The 25,746-nt window shown below is 43.1% G+C and overlaps 1 protein-coding gene across 2 annotated transcripts in view; it reads right to left on the reverse strand.

Moving 5' to 3' along the window:
* Positions 1–15,789, reverse strand: part of gal3st4 (galactose-3-O-sulfotransferase 4) — a 33,083-nt gene extending 17,294 nt beyond the window's left edge. For both annotated transcript variants that reach the window (XM_075450732.1, XM_075450731.1), the window contains exon 1: positions 15,529–15,789. In XM_075450732.1, the coding sequence (XP_075306847.1) occupies positions 15,529–15,551 (23 nt within the window). In that variant the 5' untranslated portion in view covers positions 15,552–15,789. The remainder of the gene's footprint in view (positions 1–15,528) is intronic.
* Positions 15,790–25,746: the final 9,957 nt, after the last annotated feature.

Here is a 25,746-nt window from a genome sequence, read left to right on the forward strand (position 1 = left end):
TTCAGTGTCTACACTCCTTCACCTGTCGTGTCTCTCCTCTTCTCGGACTTGTTTTGTAAAATCAAAAAAAAATTGTTGATCTTACATATCGCCATACCTGCAAAAGTGATACTGGTAATGTTAATTTATTCAGCATGTAAAATTGAACTTTTTCAAAGGAACTGGACGTGTTTGGGTGCAAAAGAAACAATACTAACTAATCTGTCATCTTCCATGTTTGTTGCAGTGAAAACTTCCTCTTCTTCATCTCTCTGGATGTGGAGGTAAACAATGTTTGTTTGACATGTCGGTGCTAATTTCGACACAGCGCCACCCCCACTACTGGTGGTTACGTGCAACTGCAGGTACATTCGAATGAAATGACAGATCCCGGCAGGGAACCCGCTTGGTGAAATTACCGATTGAAAACCAGCCCTGAGCTGGTGGCGGTAGGGAAATTGGCAGTGGTGGCCGCCACCAAATTCTCTATGCAGGACAAACCCTGCAATACCAATCACATGGTGTATTTGAAGCCTTTGGTTCATAGTGTAACATTACTTACTAATGTAAATGCAGCCGATTTATCATCAGGCCACTCTTTCACAACACAGCAACCATGATCTTTTATTCCTGGTTATTGAGCTTAAAACCTGGAGCGTAAAATCTGTATTTTTCTTATGGTATATAATAAATCACATTTTATTCAATAAGAATTAGAATAAAAGCTACATGAGGTTAACACACCAAGTTAAAATAAACTATACTGATGCAATCAAATTAAAGCATTTCCCTGACAGCTGCTTGACAAGAAAATGAATTTTAGGGTAAGGTACCTGTGGTGGAAGTTTCTCTGAACTTCCTATTAAAGGTCCTTTGGCATGACATTTTCTTTTTAAGGTTGTTTAACATTAATATGAGTTCCTCTAGCCTGCCTGCGGTCCCCCAGTGGCTAAAAATGACGATAGACCTAAACCATGCACTGGAAATTATTCTCCGCCTTTGGAAATGTGACCATGCAGATGGCCTGATCGGGAAAGCTGCCTGTTATGACCATTGCTGGGAATAACGGCGTTAGAGAATAACGGCGTTAGAGTATAACGGCGTTACTAACGGAGCCACATTTTGGGTAACGGAATAATTACTTAATTACTCTATCCATAACTGTATCGCCGTTACCGTTACTCGGGAAGTGACGCGACGCGTTACTTTGATAAATTGCGGCGCCAGTGTGCTCCCGGGTGCTGACAAAATGTAGGAGCAAATGGCAACACGGTGCCGCATAAATCTGTACCAAGCCGGCTTTTAATATGCTCCCATTCACCCTTTGCATGCATGATCATGATTTGCTCACATTCACCCTTTGCATGCATGATCATGATTCACTAAAAAAGTTAGGTGGGCGGAGTGTCCATTATCTTGTTACGACGCACGTACAGAGATAATGGCAGCATCAAGCCGCAAGGTTGCGTTTTCTAACTGGAAATACCGGAATAATTTCACACTAGTTGATGTCAAAGGCAATAATGTGTATGTGCAATGTAAACTGTGCCCTGGAAACAAAGTTCTGTCCGCATCTGTGTCGAGCAACTCAAATTTGATGAAGCACCTCACAGCATCGCATGGCACACCTCAAGGTATCGCTGCTAACCCACCCCCTAGCCCGGCCCCTGGTGCAGCTAGTTTGAGCTCCAGCGAAGAGGGAGACGGAGGAGGCACTGCTCTTAAGCAAGCCAGGCTAGATTTTTCAGGACAGACACTAGTGTGTAAGGCTGAGCTCAACAAAATGATCGCCAGGTATGTGGTTGAAAACGTGTTGCCCCTATCCACTGTGGAGTCGTTTAGGGCTCTTGTTGCAAAAATTCCATCTCGTGGAAGAGAAAAGAGCACACCCCTTTCCCGAAAAACTTTCGCTGCATACATAGACAACGAATACGGAAAAATGAACGTGGAACTGAAAAAGTCTTTCGAGGATTTGCAGTACATATCCACTACAGCAGACATTTGGACTGCCCATAATAAAAGCTATATGGGTGTCACAGCACACTGGATAGATCCCAACACTATGGAGAGAAAGAAAACAGCCCTTGCTTGCAGACGATTTAAGGGGCGTCATACTTATGATGCTATTGCAGTCGAGCTTGACGACATACACTCAAGGTATGGCATTACAGACAAAATCACGGCAACAGTCACAGATAATGGTTCTAATTTTGTTAAAGCATTTAAAATGTATCAGCCAGTTGAAAGTGATTCTGAGGGTGAAGATGAGGTCCCCTTTACTGATGTGAATGATGTTCTGCATTCAAATGATGGCCAAGATGGTGATGGTCTGATCACTCTGCCCCCCCACCATAGATGTGCATCACACACGCTCAATCTAATATCATGCACAGATATTGAGAAGTGGCTCCAGTCAAAGCCTGAAACAAAGGCTGCATACAGAAGTGCTGTTGCAAAGTGCACCGCCCTTTGGAATAAGGCTAGTCGCTCAACTTTGGCTGCCGAAGCACTTGATGAGGTGATCTCAAAAAAGCTGCTTGTACCTTCCACAACACGGTGGAACTCATTTTACGATGCCCTGGCTCGTATCTCTGAAATATCCATGGCAGAGCTCAATACCATCTCCCTGAAATTAGGACTGGCTGCAATCACAGAACGGGAGCATCAGTTCATAAAGGAGTACTGTACTGTGATGCAGCCCCTTACCATTGCCTTAAACATACTTCAAGGAGAAGACAATTGCTTCCATGGTACTCTACTCCCAACGCTGGAGATGTTGATGCTGATGCTGTATATGCAAACATTTCATGTGTCCATTTACATTTAGAATTTCAGGCAATCAAAACAAGATTTGCTGATGTGCTGGGCAGTGAAGAGGCTGTCATTGCTGCCGTGACTCTTCCCAAATTCAAGCTTCGCTGGCTGCGGTCACAGGAATTAGCACATCTGTACAACACAGAGATTTGGCTAAAGAGGACTCCTTCTTTTCCTTTGAGGAAGACGAGGAGGATACATTCTCTTCAACAGAAAGGCAGGTGGAAGATTATTTAAGATTTCCATCGCAAGAATTCAACACTTTGAATGGATTTTCTCTCATCAAGAAAATTTCAATACATTACAATGCTGCTCCGCCATCTAGTGCACCTGTTGAGAGGCTATTCAGTCTGGGAAAGCTTGTCTTCTCACCAAAGCGAAACGGGCTGTCTGACAAAAGATTTGAAAAGCTTCTCCTTCTTCGCTACAACCTGTGGTTCAGCACTTAGATAAGTATGGTGTAGTGATGCCTAGGTTGTTGTAGGCTACTGTAATTGAATGCTTACAGTAAGCCCCGTTCAGGATGTTAAAAATGGCAATTTATTCACTTATTAATATTTGCTTTTCCCTTTGTTCATTTCTTTTCTAAGCACATTTCTGTGCCTTCATTTAAAGCTTGTATGTATACAAACTTCAAAGGATAAGTCATGTTGTTGTTCATGAGAATGCAGTAAATTTAGGCCTATAATAGAATTAGAATGTACAGACATAATTGTATTGGTTTTTTTTCACTAATTTAATAATAGAATACATAGAATTTACAGACATCATTATTAGGCCTATTTCGTCACCACCTGTTCACTTAAATACAAAGTTAAAGAATATTTACATTTTCAACTAATTCAAGTAACTTCTAACAAATATTATATTTTCAGTATGTACATTTTATTTTCTGTTGTGGGTTGCAATCTATTCATTTTGAATAAATAAATGTTTGGCAAGTCGGCATCGGTGCTGTAGTTTCTGAAGATGTGAACTGGATTAACATTCACCATTGATAATAGGTCATGAAGATCTTTGATAATAGCATCTTAAGCAAAAATCACAGCCAAAATAATCACAGAACAAGTATGAATACCCTGTTTAACTGTTCTTTCGTGTCTTTGACATTTTTAAGCATAAAAACAAAAAGTAACGCAATAAATACTTTTCCTGGTAACTAATTACTTTTCTAGTGAAGTAACGCAGTTACTAACGCAATTACTTTTTTGGAGAAGTAATTGTAATTGTAATTAGTTACTTTTTCAAAGCAAAGTACCCAGCACTGGTTATGACTAGGGCCGGCACGGTATATGTATTCGTACCAAACCGTCACGGTACGGGTGTCACGGTTCGGTACGCGCATTTCCACGCAGAATACACACGGTACGGAAGTTTTCTGAACGCGGAACTGTTATTTTGCAAGAGTTTCTTTCAGGACCCATTTAAACACTGCCACATGCAAGCTCTGATTGGTCCGTAGAGATATACACTTTCGGACAGAGTAGTTCTAAGAACGCAGTTATCAGAACTGTCCTTCTCGAATTTCGTTCTGATAACTGTCCTTCCCCAGCGGAGCTGTTTCAGTCTGCATTCGCACATGAGTCGAGACTGATGCGCCGCACGCAGCCGTCTGTGTCAGTGACGTGTTAGTCGTTAGCCGTTTAGCGCCACATTCAACACCAAAACAGAACAAAACAAAACCCGAGAGAAGAAAAAACACCACAAAGAAGCTAATATGGAGAGCGGGGAGGCCACCGTGTTCATGGTCTGCATGATGGTGATATTAATCATGGACAATCACATCAGGCGTCTAATATCGAGGCTGGAAGAGCTCACAGAGAGAGTCAGGATCAAGTGCAGGAGATACTTTTTCATTTCATGAAGGAAGAAAGGAGAGCAGTTCGCCGCAGACAAAGGAGACAACGTGTAAGTTTAACTTATTAAACACGCGCCGGTTCTGTCTTTGTGGTATGTTGAAACATTTCAGCCGTGATAGCATGACATGGGGCGTAGCTACCGACCACCACACACCTCCGTCAGGTGTGTTCTATAGAACCATGAAAAGACCCGACCAATTACGTCTCCCAAATGTATTACAACAACCCCTGGATACGAATACATGCAGAGCAAAAAAAATTACCGAAGCAATTGGAATTTACATCGCATCTGCTATGCGCCCATATTCCACTGTAGAAGAGGCAGGATTCAGATATCTATTACATGTGCTCGAACCTCGCTACACGCCTCCTTCGGCACTGTACCGAAAATGTACCGAACCGTAGGGTCCGTACCGAGGTACATACCGAACCGTGAGTTTTTTGTACCGTTCCACCCCTAGTTATGACGTGGAGGTTGTTTCCACACAGAGCCAATAAACTGCCTTTCCCCGCCCACAGCTCTTTGGCCAGCTCATTGCGCTGTGCATGGATGTAAAAAATCTGTTTAGAGCTCCTGCATCAGAACCTCTAAAGAGCCAGTGGACAGATTTTGTTTTTTTCTGGGAAAGTGACGACAGAACCGAAGAGATTTGTGTATGTGTGCGCCAAATATTTCACAGACGAATGTTTCCAGAACTTGGGCTAATACCGAGCCCAAGGGAGAGCCCAGACACCCTGCGGAGGAATCTCATTTCAGCCGCTTGTATTCGCGATCTCATTCTCTCGGTCACTACCCACAGCTCGTGACCATAGGTGAGGGTAGGAACATAGATTGACCGGTAAATCGAGAGCTTGGCCTTCTGGCTCAGCTCCTTCTTCACCATGACGGGCCGGTGCAGAGCCGCATCACTGCAGACACCGCACCGATCCGCCTGTCAATCTCCTGCTCCATTCGTCTCTTACTTGGGGAAGGATCTCATTCCCGAGTAAGTAATTTAACGCTCTATTATTGTGTTGCTTTCCTGTATGTACAGTATAGTTACATAGCTTGTTACCACAAGAAAGGGTTTGTATCGTTAGCAGCTAACGTTAGCAGCTAACGTTAGCTAACGGTTAGCTATGCAGCTAATAGCATCTGCAAGCTCTTATCTCCGCCAACTGGGCTGTTGGAGGTGTTTGCATGCCCATGAGATGGTTAGCGCGCTCATTTTAGACCAAAACCCCCTACTTCAAGCTTCCTGAAGAAGAATGAATCCGCAAATTCAGTGCATTTCATCAGGATAATGATTCATTCATGGTTCCAGAGTCAAAACAGTCAGTCTGTCTGTGTCGTTAGCTCTGCAGCTAATAGCTCGGTCACTGTCGCTAATGTAACAGTAAATAGCATGAGGTATGCGAGTGGACACCTCATTTACTGTAACGCGAGTGTTGTGTACTTATTTGTTGTTTTGATAGCCGTCCTGCTGTTGGTGTTATGGCGCGCACGATATCTGCCTTTCCACCGATAGAAATGACTCGCGCTACGTGCATCTTTGCAAACCAGAGCAATCAGATGAGAATGTCAAAATCCTAACTCCTGCTTTCCCCTTCACGCACGCCTTTTTTGCTGTGTCTTGTGTAGCACTTGCTTGATGTTTGACTGTGTTAAGAGAGTTGTTCAGTAACTAGTTCGTCATATTGTCAAAGTAAGCTCATATCAACAGGTTTCGCTAGTTTTACGGCATAGGGCTGCCGTGCCATCTACGTGCCATAGCGATTCACAAAACATTTGCGCAAGGTACCACGGGCGTAAGTAAGGCCACACCCCAAATAAACAGCTCATTCTGCGGATCCTAAGGAAAGCTCATTTTTGGGACTGGCTGTAATTCTGCACCAAGGCAGAATTTTGGTGAAAAAAACTCAGATACAGTATTAGGGGACCACTAAAGCCTATAAAAATACATAAAAGCCTCCATTTATTTTCATGCCATAGGAACTTTAAGGTTTGCTTACCTTCCTATTACATCTGATGAGAAACGAAATAGAAACCTTTCTATTTTTCTGCCACGTGTTTAACGTGTCTGCAAAAGGGTCAGTCAACACCATTCAGCGTTTATGGTGAAGAAAGACCAAGGACAAAAGGAATCAAAATCATTTATACCTGAGGAAGGGGCGGGTTGGGGGGTTGGGGTGTATCTCACTTTTCTGAAACACAATTAGTGTGTCTCGGGCACACAGGGATGTGGATTGGAAGGTCTGTTGTGGGGGTTTCTAAAGCATTTCTAAGAGAAATAATTTACCATAACATACCTAAGTTCAAAACATTTGGTCTCCATTTAGTAATTTTGCTGTTGAGTAGGCCAGGAGTTCCCAACCACTGTGCTGCGTACCATATACCCTGTATACCATATACTCTGGAAAAGGCATATAATACTGAACATAGAATTTTCTGATATAATGTCACAGAATGTAACATTGTTTATAACCCACCTCACTGGAATATGATGAGGTATCAATGTTTTCGGTTATGCCTTAAAGCTACTGTGTTCAACTGATTCTTTTATTTTTCTTTGGTGAGTTACAGTTTTATTCATTTGAAGAAAATAAGAGTTATATGTAAATATAGCTAGCTTATAGCTTTATGACTGTAAATATAGCTATAGATTTTGAGAAATAACCTGGTTTGCAACCATATGCTAATAAGACGCGCTAATTTCTAAAGATCCATGTGTTTTGTGCTGACTTTTTTAGGTGGGTGCAAGATTGTGTGAGTATGTGTGTGCGTGTGCTTGTTGCTGTAAATGGTGCAGCCCTCAGATTCATTCAAAAGGAATAAACAGAAGTTGATCAGCTCTACTGATTTGGCTTTTTGGTAACCCTCAAGGTTAACTTACATGATGTACACAATCAAGTGAAACGCACGATACTAACCAAACCATGTCATGGGAAACCAGTGAACCGTACTGTACTATACCAAACCATGTAATGGGAAACAAGTGAACCGCACTGTACTGACCAAACCATGTCATGGGAAACAAGTGAACCACACTGTACTAACCAAACCATGTCATGGGAAACAAATGAACCGCACTGTACTATACCAAACCATGTAATGGGAAACAAGTGAACCGCACTGTACTAACCAAACCATGTCATGGGAAACAAGTGAACCGCACTGTACTAACCAAACCATGTCATGGGAAACAAGTGAACCGCACTGTACTAACCAAACCATGTCATGGGAAACAAGTGAACCGCACTGTACTAACCAAACCATGTCATGGGAAACAAGTGAACCGCACTGTACTATACCAAACCATGTAATGGGAAACAAGTGAACCGCACTGTACTATATAAAACCATGTAATGGGAAACAAGTGGAGCGCACTGTACTATACCAAACCATGTAATGGGAAACAAGTGAACCGCACTGTACTATACCAAACCATGTAATGGGAAACAAGTGAACCGCACTGTACTATACCAAACCATGTCATGGAAAAAAAGTGAACCGTACTGTACTATACCAAACCATATAATGGGAAACAAGTGGACCGCACTGTACTATACCAAACCATGTAATGGGAAACAAGTGAACCGCATTGTACTATACCAAACCATGTCATGGAAAAAAAGTGAACCGTACTGTACTATACCAAACCATGTAATGGGAAACAAGTGGACCGCACTGTACTATACCAAACCATGTAATGGGAAACAAGTGAACCGCATTGTACTATACCAAACCATGTCATGGAAAAAAAGTGAACCGTACTGTACTATACCAAACCATGTAATGGGAAACAAGTGGACCGCACTGTACTATACCAAACCATGTAATGGGAAACAAGTGAACCGCATTGTACTATACCAAACCATGTCATGGAAAAAAAGTGAACCGTACTGTACTATACCAAACCATGTAATGGGAAACAAGTGGACCGCACTGTACTATACCAAACCATGTAATGGGAAACAAGTGGACCGCACTGTACTATACCAAACCATGTAATGGGAAACAAGTGGACCGCACTGTACTATACCAAACCATGTCATGGGAAACAAGTGAACCGCACTGTACTATACCAAACCATGTAATGGGAAACAAGTGGACCGCACTGTACAATACCAAACCATGTCATGGGAAACAAGTGAACCGCACTGTACTATACCAAACCATGTAATGGGAAACAAGTGAACCGCACTGTACTAACCAAACCATGTCATGGGAAACAAGTGAACCGCACTGTACTATACCAAACCATGTAATGGTAAACAAGTGAACCGCACTGTACTGACCAAACCATGTCATGGGAAACAAGTGAACCGCACTGTACTAACCAAACCATGTCATGGGAAACAAGTGAACCGCACTGTACTATACCAAACCATGTAATGGGAAACAAGTGGACCGCACTGTACTAACCAAACCATGTCTTGGGAAACAAGTGAACCGCACTGTACTATACCAAACCATGTAATGGGAAACAAGTGAACCGCACTGTACTATACCAAACCATGTAATGGGAAACAAGTGAACCGCACTGTACTATACCAAACCATGTAATGGGAAACAAGTGAACCGCACTGTACTATACCAAACCATGTAATGGGAAACAAGTGAACCGCACTGTACTATACCAAACCATGTCATGGGAAACAAGTGAACCGCACTGTACTATACCAAACCATGTAATGGGAAACAAGTGGACCGCACTGTACTATACCAAACCATGTAATGGGAAACAAGTAAACCGCACTGTACTATACCAAACCATGTCATGGGAAACAAGTGAACCGCACTGTACTATACCAAACCATGTAATGGGAAACAAGTAAACCGCACTGTACTATACCAAACCATGTAATGGGAAACAAGTGAACCGCACTGTACTATACCAAACCATGTAATGGGAAACAAGTGAACCGCACTGTACTATACCAAACCATGTCATGGAAAAAAAGTGAACCGCACTGTACTATACCAAACCATGTAATGGGAAACAAGTGAACCGCAGTGTACTATACCAAACCATGTAATGGGAAACAAGTGAACCGCACTGTACTATACCAAACCATGTAATGGGAAACAAGTGAACCGCACTGTACTATACCAAACCATGTAATGGGAAACAAGTGAACCGCACTGTACTAACCAAACCATGTCATGGGAAACAAGTGAACCGCACTGTACTATACCAAACCATGTAATGGGAAACAAGTGAACCGCACTGTACTAACCAAACCATGTAATGGGAAACAAGTGAACCGCACTGTACTAACCAAACCATGTAATGGGAAACAAGTGAACCGCACTGTACTATACCAAACCATGTAATGGGAAACAAGTGAACCGCACTGTACTATCCCAAACCATGTAATGGGAACAAGTGAACCGCACTGTACTAACCAAACCATGTAATGGGAAACAAGTGAACCGCACTGTACTATACCAAACCATGTAATGGGAAACAAGTGAACCGCACTGTACTAACCAAACCATGTCATGGGAAACAAGTGAACCGCACTGTACTATACCAAACCATGTAATGGTAAACAAGTGAACCGCACTGTACTGACCAAACCATGTCATGGGAAACAAGTGAACCGCACTGTACTAACCAAACCATGTCATGGGAAACAAGTGAACCGCACTGTACTATACCAAACCATGTAATGGGAAACAAGTGGACCGCACTGTACTAACCAAACCATGTCATGGGAAACAAGTGAACCGCACTGTACTATACCAAACCATGTCATGGGAAACAAGTGAACCGCACTGTACTATACCAAACCATGTAATGGGAAACAAGTGAACCGCACTGTACTATACCAAACCATGTAATGGGAAACAAGTGAACCGCACTGTACTATACCAAACCATGTAATGGGAAACAAGTGAACCGCACTGTACTATACCAAACCATGTCATGGAAAAAAGTGAACCGTACTGTACTAACCAAACCATGTCATGGGAAGCAAGTGAACCGTACTGTACTATACCAAACCATGTAATGGGAAACAAGTGGACCGCACTGTACTATACCAAACCATGTAATGGGAAACAAGTGAACCGCACTGTACTAACCAAACCATGTAATGGGAAACAAGTGAACCGCACTGTACTATACCAAACCATGTAATGGGAAACAAGTGAACCGCACTGTACTATACCAAACCATGTAATGGGAAACAAGTGAACCGCACTGTACTATATCAAACCATGTAATGGGAAACAAGTGAACCGCACTGTACTATACCAAACCATGTAATGGGAAACAAGTGGACCGCACTGTACTAACCAAACCATGTCATGGGAAACAAGTGAACCGCACTGTACTATACCAAACCATGTAATGGGAAACAAGTGAACCGCACTGTACTATACCAAACCATGTAATGGGAAACAAGTGAACCGCACTGTACTATACCAAACCATGTAATGGGAAACAAGTGAACCGCACTGTACTATACCAAACCATGTAATGGGAAACAAGTGAACCGCACTGTACTATACCAAACCATGTCATGGGAAGCAAGTGAACCGTACTGTACTATACCAAACCATGTAATGGGAAACAAGTGGACCGCACTGTACTATACCAAACCATGTAATGGGAAACAAGTGAACCGCACTGTACTAACCAAACCATGTAATGGGAAACAAGTGAACCGCACTGTACTATACCAAACCATGTAATGGGAAACAAGTGAACCGCACTGTACTATACCAAACCATGTAATGGGAAACAAGTGAACCGCACTGTACTATACCAAACCATGTAATGGGAAACAAGTGAACCGCACTGTACTGACCAAACCATGTCATGGGAAACAAGTGAACCGCACTGTACTAACCAAACCATGTCATGGGAAACAAGTGAACCGCACTGTACTATACCAAACCATGTCATGGGAAACAAGTGGACCGCACTGTACTAACCAAATCATGTAATGGGAAACAAGTGAACCGCACTGTACTATACCAAACCATGTAATGGGAAACAAGTGAACCGCACTGTACTAACCAAACCATGTCATGGGAAACAAGTGAACCGCACTGTACTATACCAAACCATGTAATGGGAAACAAGTGAACCGCACTGTACTATACCAAACCATGTCATGGGAAACAAGTAAACCGCACTGTACTATACCAAACCATGTAATGGGAAACAAGTGAACCGTACTGTACTATACCAAACCATGTAATGGGAAACAAGTAAACCGCACTGTACTATACCAAACCATGTAATGGGAAACAAGTGAACCGCACTGTACTAACCAAACCATGTCATGGGAAACAAGTGAACCGCACTGTACTATACCAAACCATGTAATGGGAAACAAGTGAACCGCACTGTACTAACCAAACCATGTCATGGGAAACAAGTGAACCGCACTGTACTAACCAAACCATGTCATGGGAAACAAGTGAACCGCACTGTACTAACCAAACCATGTCATGGGAAACAAGATTGGATGATGATTACAATTAATTGGACTCTAATTGGTTTGAATTGTATTGTATTATTTAAGTGCCTTGAGATGACATTTGTTGTGATTAAATATATAAATAATATAAATAAACTGAAAATTGAATTGAACAAAGACCATGCAGTGTCTTCCAGCCACATGAGTGCTGTTACAGAGCTGCAGGTTGTGTTCTTTGCATGCTGGAGCTTGTCATGCCGACTTCAGGTTTGTGCTGCAGGAATGTGTCCAGTGAAACATGTGATGAGTCATTTTGTTTTCCACACACCCAAAATCATTTTGAAAAGTAACTGCAATATTTATTTACAATAATTTCTTTTGTTTAATCATTATTTACATCCTATAACAGTGCTACAGTAACATGAATACATTTTTTTTAACAAAATAACCAATAAAGTAGTCCAGGATGGGATTTTACACTAACTAACCAAAAAGAAGTAGTAAATAATAGTACATAAATTGAATGTTTCCACTTATTCCGCACATTTTACAGGGAAACGCTGTACATTCTGCTCCACTTTGTTTATTTGACAGCTTGAGCTTCATTTTTCTTTGCAGGTGAATCTTTCAACAATCAAACAAAGTGATGCTTTTAAAACACCAGGCTTGTTCAGGACTTGTCCAACGCTTTCTAATCTTTTGGACATTTTTATTCAGCAGTGCACAGCTGGTTGATTCAGTGGTTGAGCACATTACACTACATTACATTACATTACACTACACTACATTACACTACATTACACTACACTACATTACTCTACATTGCACTACACTACATTACATTGCACTACATTACACTACACTACACTACATTACACTACATTACATTGCACTACATTGCATTACACTACATTACACTACATTACACTACACTACATTACATTACACTGCACTACATTACACTACACTACACTACATTACACTACATTGCACTACACTGCATTACACTACACTACATTACATTACACTGCACTACATTACATTACACTACATTACACTACACTACATTACATTACACTACATTGCACTACATTACACTACATTACACTACATTACATTGCACTACATTACACTACATTACACTACATTACACTACACTACATTACATTGCACTACACTACATTACATTGCACTACATTACACTACACTACACTACATTACACTACATTGCACTACATTGCATTACACTACACTACATTACACTGCACTACATTACATTACACTACATTACACTACACTACATTACATTACACTACATTGCACTACATTACACTACATTACACTACATTACATTACATTACACTACACTACATTACATTACATTGCACTACATTACATTACACTACATTAAGTTACACTACACTACACTACATTACACTACATTAAGTTACACTACACTACATTACACTGCACTACATTACATTACACTACATTACACTACACTACATTACATTACACTACATTGCACTACATTACACTACATTACATTGCACTACATTACACTACACTACATTACATTACACTACACTACATTACATTACATTGCACTACATTACATTACACTACATTAAGTTACACTACACTACACTACATTACACTACATTAAGTTACACTACACTACATTACACTGCACTACATTACATTACACTACATTACACTACATTACATTACACTACATTGCACTACATTACACTACATTACACTACATTACATTGCACTACATTGCATTACACTACATTACACTACATTACACTACACTACATTACATTGCACTACACTACATTACATTACACTACATTGCACTACATTGCATTACACTACACTACATTACATTACACTGCACTACATTACATTACACTACATTACACTACATTGCACTACATTACACTACATTACACTACATTACATTGCACTACATTACACTACACTACATTACATTACACTACACTACATTACATTACATTGCACTACATTACATTACACTACATTAAGTTACACTACACTACATTACACTACATTAAGTTACACTACACTACACTACATTGCACTACATTACATTACACTACACTACACTATATTACACTACACTACATTACATTACACTACATTACACTACACTACATTACATTACACTACATTGCACTACATTACACTACATTACATTGCACTACATTGCATTACACTACATTACACTACATTACACTACACTACATTACATTGCACTACACTACATTACATTGCACTACATTACACTACACTACACTACATTACACTACATTGCACTACATTGCATTACACTACACTACATTACATTACACTGCACTACATTACATTACACTACATTACACTACACTACATTACATTACACTACATTGCACTACATTACACTACATTACACTACATTACATTGCACTACATTACACTACACTACATTACATTACACTACATTAAGTTACACTACACTACACTACATTACACTACATTAAGTTACACTACACTACACTACATTGCACTACATTACATTACACTACACTACACTATATTACACTACACTACATTACACTACAGCACATTGAGTTGCCTGTGGTATGAAATGCGCTATATAAATAAAGATTGATTGATTGATTGATTGATTGATTGATTGATACACTACATTACATTGCAGTCATTTAGCAGAACTGGTTTACCAGGTAAAGATGTGAAAAGTGATGTAAAGATATGAGCTGAGGTGACTCAACAAAGAATGAGGAACTTTCAGAGCGCTGACTGTGTGTGTGTGTGTGTGTGTGTGTGTGTGTGTGTGTGTGTGTGTGTGTGTGTGTGTTCTCAGTGTGGCCTGAGGAACATCCCTCCTGTCACCATTTAAACACGCGCTGGAAACACATCAGAGCTGCTCAAACCGATGGACAGACAACAGCAGCCGTGCACGGGGGACTCGGGCACGGCACGGCACGGCACGGCACGGCACGGCACGGCACGGCACGGCACGGCACGGCACAACGATTTGTCCTGAGCCACAGCAGACGAAGTGAATGTATGTGAGGAGGCCTTTGCGTGTGAAGGCGCCCTCCTCCCTCTCCCTCTCCCCCTCCTCCTCTCCCCCTCCTCCCCCTCCTCCCTCTCCCCCTCCCTCTCCTCCCCCCTCTCCCCCTCCCTCTCCTCCCCCCTCTCCTCCCTCTCTCTCCTCCCCCCTCTCCTCCCTCTCCCCCTCCCCCTCCTCCTCCTCCTCCTCCTCCCTCTCCCCCTCCTCCTCCTCCCTCTCCCCCTCCTCCTCCTCACACGAACACAGCTAACCTCCCATTCTCTCCCGCACAGTCAGCGCGCATATGAACCCTCCCTAGGCTTTTAAGCCAGCTTGTCTCACCCTTTCCCTCCCACAGTCAAAGCAAGCTAACATTACCTGGCTCTCCGTTTGAAAAACATCGCTGCGTCCCCGGCCCGGTGTCGGTGTTCTCGTGCGGCTGCAGAGCGCCCGGAGCATCTCCAAGTGTTCAGCTGCAGCTGATCCACCGCCAGTACAGGCCATGGACTCAGAGCAGCCCCGCCGACACCACCGGAGCCTGGAGCCGCGCTGGGGATGAGCAATCCCGTAAATCCGTGCTGAGACTCTCCTTCTGTCCACTGAGCGCTCGATGAAGATCTGCAGACTGCCAACACTCACCCACCCTGCCGAGAAAAGAAGGGAGAGGGAGCACAGCTTCCGGACGCTGTCAAAATAAGAGCCTTTTCACCGACATTGTTTCAGGCAAATAACCAGAGGTGGACAAAGTACTCAACTCAGTACTTGAGTCAAAGCATTGATACTTATGGTCTTACTCAAGTTAAAGTACTGAAGTACTTACTTTTAAAAATACTTAAGTATTCAACAGTACAAAGTACATTAATATCAGTACATTGCTGTATTGTGTTCTGAGTGCTTTTACAGAAGCATGTAGCTCTCTGAAACCACCTGATGATGGGCTGACATGCAGACTTTTTGTACCACCTGTAAAAACTTCAGCATGAAATGCAATAAAAAATAATAGGGACAGCTACTTTCATAAAAAAAATATTATTAAAAACATCCCCACTCAAAACACAGGAGAGCCTTTTTTTTCTCCCCACACATTCACTATGAAGTAGAAGTTTACTGTTGAGTCCATTACCGCCAACAAACTACAACTCTGCTGTGATGAAGATCTTCAGTTCACAAACACTCTGGTAGTCTCAGCAGAAAACAGCCTTGCAGCCAAATCCAGTTTTCTGCTGAGACTCCAGATCTTTTCACACCACTGTGCCAACTGCATTTTAAGAAAGAAAAACAGCAACAGCGCATTACAAAGCCTAAAAGGAACGAGTAACGACACACTTCCTAGAAATGTAGTGGAGTCGAAAGTACAATATTTGTCTTAAACGAATCTGCAGTTCATCCTAACAGCTTCATGTACAGATGAACCTCAAGCACTTTGACTGAAACCCACACACAGTGGGCTGAAGGCTGTCTGCTTATCCTTACAATCATTATTATATTACTATCATCATGGGTCAGTTTTCTGAACATTTAGATGAACAGTTATGGTTACAGCTCAACTGTACTGATGCACCCTGAAGTGTAGTAAAATAAAGAGTTGTTGAAGTTTTTGAGCGCTGCTTAGATACACGCTGAGTTTGCGTAAAATAAAAAGTTGTTGTTTCCGGACGGCCTCGAGGAGATTCTGGTCCACCATCCGGCGGCTCGGGGGGGGGAAGCGGTGCACCGTCAACACCGTGTATGGTGAGGGCGGGGCTCTGCTGACCTCAACTAGGGACGTTGTGAGGTGGTGGGGGGAATACTTCGAGGGCCTCCTCATTCCTACCTACACGCCTTCCGATGAGGAAGCAGATTTGGGGAGCTCGGACGTGGGGCCTCCCATTTCTGGGGCTGAGGTTGCCGAGGTGGTCAAAAAACTCCTCAGTGGCAAGGCCCCGGGGGTGGATGAGGTGCGTCCTGAGTTCCTCAAGGCTCTGGATGTGGTGGGGCTGTCTTGGTTGACACGCCTCTGAAGCATCGCGTGGACATCGGGGGCAGTGCCTCTGGACTGGCAGATCGGGGTGGTGGTCCCCCTCTTTAAAAAGGGGGACCGGAGGGTGTGTTCCAACTATAGGGGGATCACACTCCTCAGCCTCCCTGGCAAGGTCTATTCGGGGTACTGGAGAGGAGGATCCGCCGGATAGTCGAATCTCGGATTCAGGAGGTGCAGTGTGGTTTTCGTCCTGGCCGTGGAACAGTGGACCAGCTCTATACCCTCGGCAGGATCCTGGAGGGAGCACGGGAGTTCGCCCAACCGGTCTACATGTGTTTTGTGGACTTGGAGAAGGCATTCGACCGTGTCCCTCGAGGACTCTTGTGGGGGGTGCTGAGCCAGAAGGCCAAGCTCTCGATTTACCGGTCAATCTATGTTCCTACCCTCACCTATGGTCACGAGCTGTGGGTAGTGACCGAAAGAACGAGATCGTGAATACAAGCGGCCGAAATGAGTTTCCTCCGCAGGGTGTCTGGGCTCTCCCTTAGAGATAGGGTGAGAAGCTCGGTCATCCGGGAGGGGCTCGGAGTAGAACCGCTGCTCCTCCGCATCGAGAGGAGTCAGATGAGGTGGCTCGGGCATCTGGTTAGGATGCCTCCTGGGGCATCTGGTTAGGATGCCTCCTGGATGCCTCCCCGGTGAGGTGTTCCGGGCCCCTCCCACTGGGAGGAGGCCCCGGGGAAGACCCAGGACACGTTGGAGAGACTATGTTTCTCGGCTGACCTGGGAACGCCTCGGGGTCCCCCCAGAAGAGCTGGAGGAAGTGGCCGGGGACAGGGACGTCTGGGTTTTTCTGCTCAAGCTGCTGCTCCCGCGACCCGACCCCCGGAGAAGAGGAAGATGATGGATGGATGGATTTAAAATAACATTCATCCAAAGAAAAATGATATTCAATATTTTCAGTTATATTTATATTCTGTATATCTAACAAAGTATGCTGGAATAGTGTTCAGCTATTGAAAAGTAAATAGTTAGTTTCAATGTTACGACAGTGCACTTTTGAGTTTATCTGATTGGTTTTGAAGTTTGGAAGGGAATAATTTTTGGTGAAATATGAACAAGGATGCATTGTCAACTTCAGATTTGAAGTATTCACTATTCATAAATGACCTGAAACATCATGTTTGCCTCATGTTGAATATATTTTACATTCATGTAGGCTGCTTGTGTGACCAGTAATACCTTCAAACTGATCAAGTCATGATAGTTTTGTAATAGTGAGTAAATACTACTGACAGATTTTTGGGTAAACTACATAGAGTAGTCTTACATGTCACTGGATCTAAAACGGTTCATTTTTCTGGACTTCTTAAAAAATTGGGGCAAAATTGAGAGTATACCCACTTCTCCAGGGACCACTACACCACTGACGCTGAGGTGTCGTAAAATAAAGAGTTGTTGAAGTTTTTAAACACTGCTTAGATGCACGCTGAGTTGGCGTATAATAAAGAGTTGTTGAGGTTTTTGAGCGTTGCTTGAATACAGGCTGAGTTGTTGTATAATCTTGGACATGTTTCCTGTGGGGGTTGGACTCCGTCAGGGCTGCCCTTTGTCACCAATTCTGTTCATAATTTTTATGGACAGAATTTCTAGGCGCAGCCAGGGCGTTGAGGGGGTCCGTTTTGGCGACCTCAGAATCGGGTCTCTTCTTTTTGCGGACGATGCGGTTCTGTTGGCGTCGTCGGGCTGCGAACTTCAGCTCTCACTGGAGCGGTTCGCAGCCGAGTGTGAAGCGGCTGGGATGAGAATCAGCACCTCCAAATCTGAGACCATGGTCCTCGGCCGGAAAAGGGTGGAATGCCCTCTCCGGGTCGGGAATGAGATCCTTCCCCAAGTGGAGGAGTTCATATATCTCGGGTTCTTGTTCACGAGTGAGGGACGAAGGGAGCAGGAGGTTGACAGGCGGATCGGTGCGGCGTCTGCAGTGATGCGGGCTCTGCACCGGCCCGTCGTGGTGAAGAAGGAGCTGAGCCAGAAGGCCAAGCTCTCAATTTACCAGTCAATCTATGTTCATACCCTCACCTATGGTCACGAGCTGTGGGTAGTGACCGAAAGAACGAGATCGCGAATACAAGCGGCCGAAATGAGTTTCCTCCGCAGGGTGTCTGGGCTCTCCCTTAGAGATAGGGTGAGAAGCTCGGTCATCCGGGAGGGGCTCGGAGTAGAACCGCTGCTCCTCCGCATCGAGAGGAGTCAGATGAGGTGGCTCGGGCATCTGGTTAGGATGCCTCCTGGGGCATCTGGTTAGGATGTCTCCTGGGGCATCTGGTTAGGATACGTCCTGGGGCATCTGGTTAGGATGCCTTCTGGACGCCTCCCTGGTGAGGTGTTCCGGGCCCGTCCCACTGGGAGGAGACCCCGGGGAAGACCCAGGACACGTTGGAGAGACTATGTTTCTCGGCTGGCCTGGGAACGCCTCGGGGTCCCCCCAGAAGAGCTGGAGGAAGTGGCCATGGACAGGGACGTCTGGGTCTCTCTGCATAAGCTGCTGCCCCCGCGACCCAATCCCCGGAGAAGCGGAAGATAATGGATGGATGGATGGATGGTTGGTATCCCATCATAAATTGTTTCTGACCACGGTCCTCAATTCATTTCTCAAGTCTGGAAAACATTCTGTACAGCTCTTGGAGCAAAAGTGTGTCGAAGCTTAGCTTATCATCCACAGACAAATGGCAAAACAGAACAACGTAGAATATGCTCATAATTCTTTGACCTCATCTGCCATTGGACTGGCCCCCCTTTGAAATGTCCCTAGGATATCAACCCCCCGTGTTTCTGACTGTGGAGGACGACTCAGAGGTACCCTTGGTTCAACACCACTTGCAGAGGTCTCATCTGGGCACAGATAAGGGCAGCCCTGCAACGCACCACTGAAAGAAACCGTCATCTGGCTGACCACCGGAGGACCCTGGAGGACCCTGGTCACAAGTACCAGGTCAAAAAGTTTGTTTATCAGCCAGAGACATCATTTTAAAGTCTGTTTCCAAGAAACTGAATTCACACTGAAATTGACTCTATTATCAGTCCCTCTGCAGTCAAATTGAAACTTCCCACCTCTATGAAGATCCATTCCACTTTCCACGTCTCTCAGATTAAGTTTGTGTCTTCTAGTCCATTGTGCCCTCTATCTAATCCCCTTCCACCCGCTCGGTAGTGGATGACCAGCAGGCCTAAAACCTCTTTTAGGTCTTTTAATACCCAAACGCATTTGTCCCTCACGACAGAAAATGTCAGCTTCCCTGACATGCCTTCCCCTCAATTTAAAATGCTCACTATTAGAAAATATGGAAGAGCCAGAGGGGCGAGGGGAGGGGTCTTCCCACACCCCTGTTGCCTGGTCGGTGCCTGGGGCGGGAGGGGCCAGGAGGAGGAGTTGTCCTGCTGGTTCGGGGATTTTTGTGTATTTTTTTTATCTTTCTTTCTTTCTTTTTTTTCTTAAATGATTTATGGGGTGATGGGTCTGGGTCTGGGTCTTGCTGTCCTCTGGCCTGCTTGTGCTGTTCCTGATGGTGGGGGGGGGGCATTGCCTCTCCCCGTTGCTCGCGGCCTCACCCACCTGTGGGCACGTCTTGACTCCCGGGGTGCTTGCCCAGGGGCACTGGGGCATGCGCTGGCCCACTGCGGTTGGCTGTCTGGGGCGCCTGGCCCTCTCGTGTGTTGGCCGGGGGGTTTTGGAGGCGCTCAGGCTTGCGGGGGCCGGTTCCGGCGCGCGGCCCGTGTCTGGGTGGCGGGGGCCTGGCGGGGCTGTCACCTCTGGTCACCGGGGGGCCTCTGCCCTATGCTTGTGGGGGCTCTGTCCGGGGGCTTCCTCTGCTTTCTTCTTGGGGGATGCATGGTTGTCCCTATGGTGGGCTTCCTGGGTTCTGTGCTCCATGGGGGCTGTTGGTGGCCTGGGTCTGGGGGCCCTCTCGGCCTGCTTCTGAATGCTGGGGGATTGTGTGGATTGTGGCCCTATACACTTATACACTCATAATTAAGGATAGTTATTATGTGGGACCACCTATATGTATTGCATGTTCATGCACACACACACACACACACACACACACACATTCATTAGCCCAGTAGCATGCTCGCTAAGCAGTTGTCCTGTGGTTTAAGGTCATCTGTATCCACAGTTATATCATATGTGATTACTGCTGCTTGTGCTTTTTTTGTATGTTTGTTTGTTTGTTTGTGTGTTTGTCCTCTGCTTGTCTGCTTACAGGTGCTCCTGGAGGCTGTAAGGCTGGATTCCCCACAGAGGCCGTGGATTGTCTTCAGTTTTGTTTTTACATGTGTAGCAGCTGGCTGTCTGACTTTTCATTGTTTTCTATGATTGTCTCTTCATATTTCTGTTCCGTTTCTTTTTCTTTGCTCTCCCTCTCTCTCTGACCCCCGGTCCGGTTCGGCACTATCACATGTTAAGTATTGTAACAAAAATAAATAAATAAATAAGCAGTTGACGAGCATCAAGGGGAGCTTTACATTCATAAAGCTTCCCTTGGCATAGCAAATGTGTTTGGCATAAACGGTATTCAGATTACAATTCTGCTGCCATAATGCTGGACAGGACAAGGGAAAAAAAAAAAAAAATGGCAGCTTCCCAAAAACTGGTGTAAAACATTATATAGTAATGTTCTTTCCACTTTAAACATCTCTGAAGTATAAAATACTGAAATATACATTTCAAATAATCAAATTTTAGATTTTAACCCTTTAAATGCCAGTATGTTTACATAGCTAAAAAAACTAAAATAATTTCCATAAAATACATTTCATGGAATAATTGATTATTATTTTTAATAAGCCCTGAGATGGGTCAATGATTGGCTGCAACATTGAGCATTGATTTCATGCATTTTTACCTGCTCTTAGTAGAAAGTGTAAAATTTGAATGGTAAGAAGTAGTACCATCTGGTGGACAAATATAAAAATAAAAAGTTGAAAGCAAGTAGTCCAATATTAAATCTTTTTTCTTTTCTTTTTTAACCCCTTGTCCTGTCCAGCATTATGGCAGCAGAATTGTAATCTGAATACTGTTAATGCCAAACACATTTGCTATGCCAAGGGAAGCTTTATGAATGTAAAGCTCCCCTTGATGTCTAGCAACTCCTCATTTTTATTTATTTATTTTTGTTACAATACTTAACATGATGTGATAGTGCTGAACCGGACCGGGGGACAGAGAGAGAGGGGAAAAAAGGAACAGAAACATGAAGAGACAAATATAGAAAACAGTGAAAAGTCACACAACTAGCTGCTACACCTGTAAAAACAAAACTGAAGACAATCCACTACAGTCCAGACAGTCCAATATTAAATCTTAACATAAAGGAATGCATTAGTATATTATAAGATAAATGGGGTTAAAAAATGACATTTTCATTTATTTTCAAGGGGACATTAGGAAGAAATATGTCGATTTTTGCCTAGCTTAGCCATTTTAGGCTAATTTAAGGTGCTGAGAAAATAATTAAATTTTTTTTGAAAAATGTATATCCTGTGGCATATTTGAGCTATATTCATTCAACAAAGACAAAAAGGCTTGACAATAAAAAACTGAATTGCACAAAATGTCCCAGATGTTGATCATCTCCTCAGGGTTATGTATTCAAAACAAAGACAGAGCAATCTGCCCAAAAAGCCTTAACTCCACTTCATAGGACATCCCAGTAAGCCAGGCTAAAAAAAGACAAATGATTCAGTATCGGAGCAAAAAATAAGGAGAATCCAGTGTTGATCCAACTGAGCATCAGTATGAGCAGATTTTTACTAAGAAAAGGCCATCAGTATGAACAGATCATCATGATGCCCAGTCACTAAAAAGATTGCCATTATGAACAATCACAATGACAAGACCATCAATATGAAAGGATCATGATGGAAAGATTATGAACAGGTACTATGAAAACAAATTACTATGAACAGCCCATCACTATGAAATACAGCATTACTATGAATAAGTAATCATCATAAACTTTCATAATGAAAAACTTCAGGATTAATGGACTGTCAATTCAATTAATCTCAATTCGGTTTGATTTCTATCGCACCAAATGTCAACAAATGTATTTACTTCAGAGATACAGTGCAATTCAAGCCAATTATAACCTAATTCATTGTAATACAATTATAAACCAATAAACTTCAATTATTTTAAATCCTAATACAGTATAGCTGCAGACACCAGCAGATTGAATTGAAAATTCTCTTCAATCTCCCGTCCTGAGCGCACACGAGGCAGCGGTGGACAGAAAAAACGTCCCTTTTAACAGGAAGAAACCTCCATCAGAACCAGGAAGGGTGGCCATGAACCAGCTGGGGGCTGAGAGGAAAGGAAAGAGGGGACAACAAGCACCATCACACCAGGCCAGAGACACCTGCTGTGGAGCTAAGGACTGCAGGGCCATACGTTGTTGACTATATGCAGGGTAAATATTCTTAACAACCATGACAGCATGCAAATATTGTCATGTAGCAAAAGTCAAAGCGGTTTGTTAACCAAGCAAACTAAGTTTAATGTTTGATGAATCTATATTTTTGTAGATTTTTTAAATGTGTAAAGAGTGTGAAATGTCTGATTGTGCTGGGAGCAGCAATGAGAAGCGGGTACTCTGACAGATGTCAGAGTTTGTTTTAAATTTTACTACATTTCATACAACTTTGTATGTTTCTGTCCAACTCAGCGGGGAGATAACATGCTGTACTGAGTTTCACGTTTGTGTGTGTGTCCAAGTGAGCAGGCGAGCTACTGCAATGAGAGTGAGTCAATGCAATGATTTATTTTCTAAAATTGTACTGAGCAATTTAAAGAAATACTGTTTCCGAAGTAAGTAGTTAATAAATGTGTGTTTTATAGTGAAGTAAAGCACTAATGTGAAATAACTGAGTGTGAAATGGGAGCAATGTATCTACTTGTGTGTGGGTTTTTTTTATATATATTTTTTCTTTGTTCAGGGAGAGCCACTACTGTTGTCTTTAGATACCAAATGTAAAGGCTTTATTAGGCTGAGGTGACAAGAGGCACTACAGTGTATTTGAAAACACAGCAGAGTAAACCTGTCTTTGCTTTTGTTCTAAATGCAAGCATTCCAAACTCAAAATTAAAAATTTAATACTGTACTCTTCCAAATGCAGTCAGGGAATAAAAAAAGATTTTCCTTGGGTCTTGATTCATCACTTGTGACTTGGTCACATTAACAAATGAAATTCCTATAAAGTCCCCTATACATGAAATGTTTCTTTAAATATGCAGGAAATACTTTTCTATCTCTATCAGATATGGAAAGTAAACAACAGAAATCCTTGCAGGAGTAAGGCTGAAAATACACGTGCTGTTAACTATCCCTGCACGTGTTTTTCATGGCTGCCTCTCATATCTTTCATTTGTTAGGTATGTCGATTGTGCACGTCCTCAGAAATGAATGTGTAGGTGACCAGAAGGGGGGTGTAAGGCAACTTTTGATGTTTCAATGCTTGAATCATCATCCATTTCTGGTACCGTGCTCGGGTTAGGGGCCTCACATACCGTCTACGGTACCGCCATGGTTGCTTTTTCTGTCTTAAAATGATCACAATGCTGAGGTGTTCTGCTGCCACCACGAGCGCATGTTCACATCCTGGAGCAGCAGCTCTCTGGTCTGAGTGATCAGGTGTGCCCCCTTGTGGACTCTGCCGGTAACACATGTGCTACACAGAGCAGTGGGTGAACCTGCACTGCACCGTAATGCGTGGTGTATGTACGGAGCAAAAGTATGTGTTGACTGGCTTAAGCGTCTAGCCTTTCTGTAATTTCACAGTTGATCCGAAAGATAAAGAACCAAATAATTTTTTTTTTGCATTCGTCAAAAAGTCAGCCAAAGAAATTTTGGTGGGCTCAAGCTCGGTTTGGCACTGATATTGGCACAGTGCAGGGGTGTACATTGTTGTTTTCAAAGAGGATGTTGTGAACAACGTTGCAACAATAGACAAAGCCCGTTTACAGAACCACGTACCGATCATAACGTCTCACATGAACACTACAGCACCTAGTAATGATCCAGTTCATCTCTCTGCAAGACAGTTGGCAGCTCACTCGGTCCTGATGACCAAGCAGTCCATTGAAATGAATAAATGAGTCTAATTATATGAGAAAGCTATGCTGAGCAGAAATGATTGCCCACCACAGCATGTAGGTAGAGGGGTGAGGGGAAGTTTTTACAGCTGAAGGCCACATGACCTGAACAATATTGGAATTTCATTTTAGGGCCAGAATCAGGGGAATCTTCCCCAACTAATTGTGCATATCCTGATCACATATGTAACGGGCATATTTCAGCCTGTCAACAAACATTTTATAGCTGCAGCACGGTTGTAGATGAGCTATTTAATTCCTCATATTTTCCTGTTTTTTCATCAAATGCAAAGGTGCAGAATATCTCTGTGTTGCAGCAGATCTCTGTGTTACAGCAGATCTCTGTTACAGCAGATCTCTGTGTTACAGCAGATCTCTGTGTTACAGCAGAACTCTGTGTTACAGCAGATCTCTGTTACAGCAGATCTCTGTGTTACAGCAGATCTCTGTGTTACAGCAGATCTCTGTTACAGTAGATCTC

The sequence above is a fragment of the Odontesthes bonariensis genome, chromosome 19 (assembly GCF_027942865.1).
Source record: "Odontesthes bonariensis isolate fOdoBon6 chromosome 19, fOdoBon6.hap1, whole genome shotgun sequence".
Taxonomy (NCBI): Eukaryota; Metazoa; Chordata; class Actinopteri; order Atheriniformes; family Atherinopsidae; genus Odontesthes; species Odontesthes bonariensis.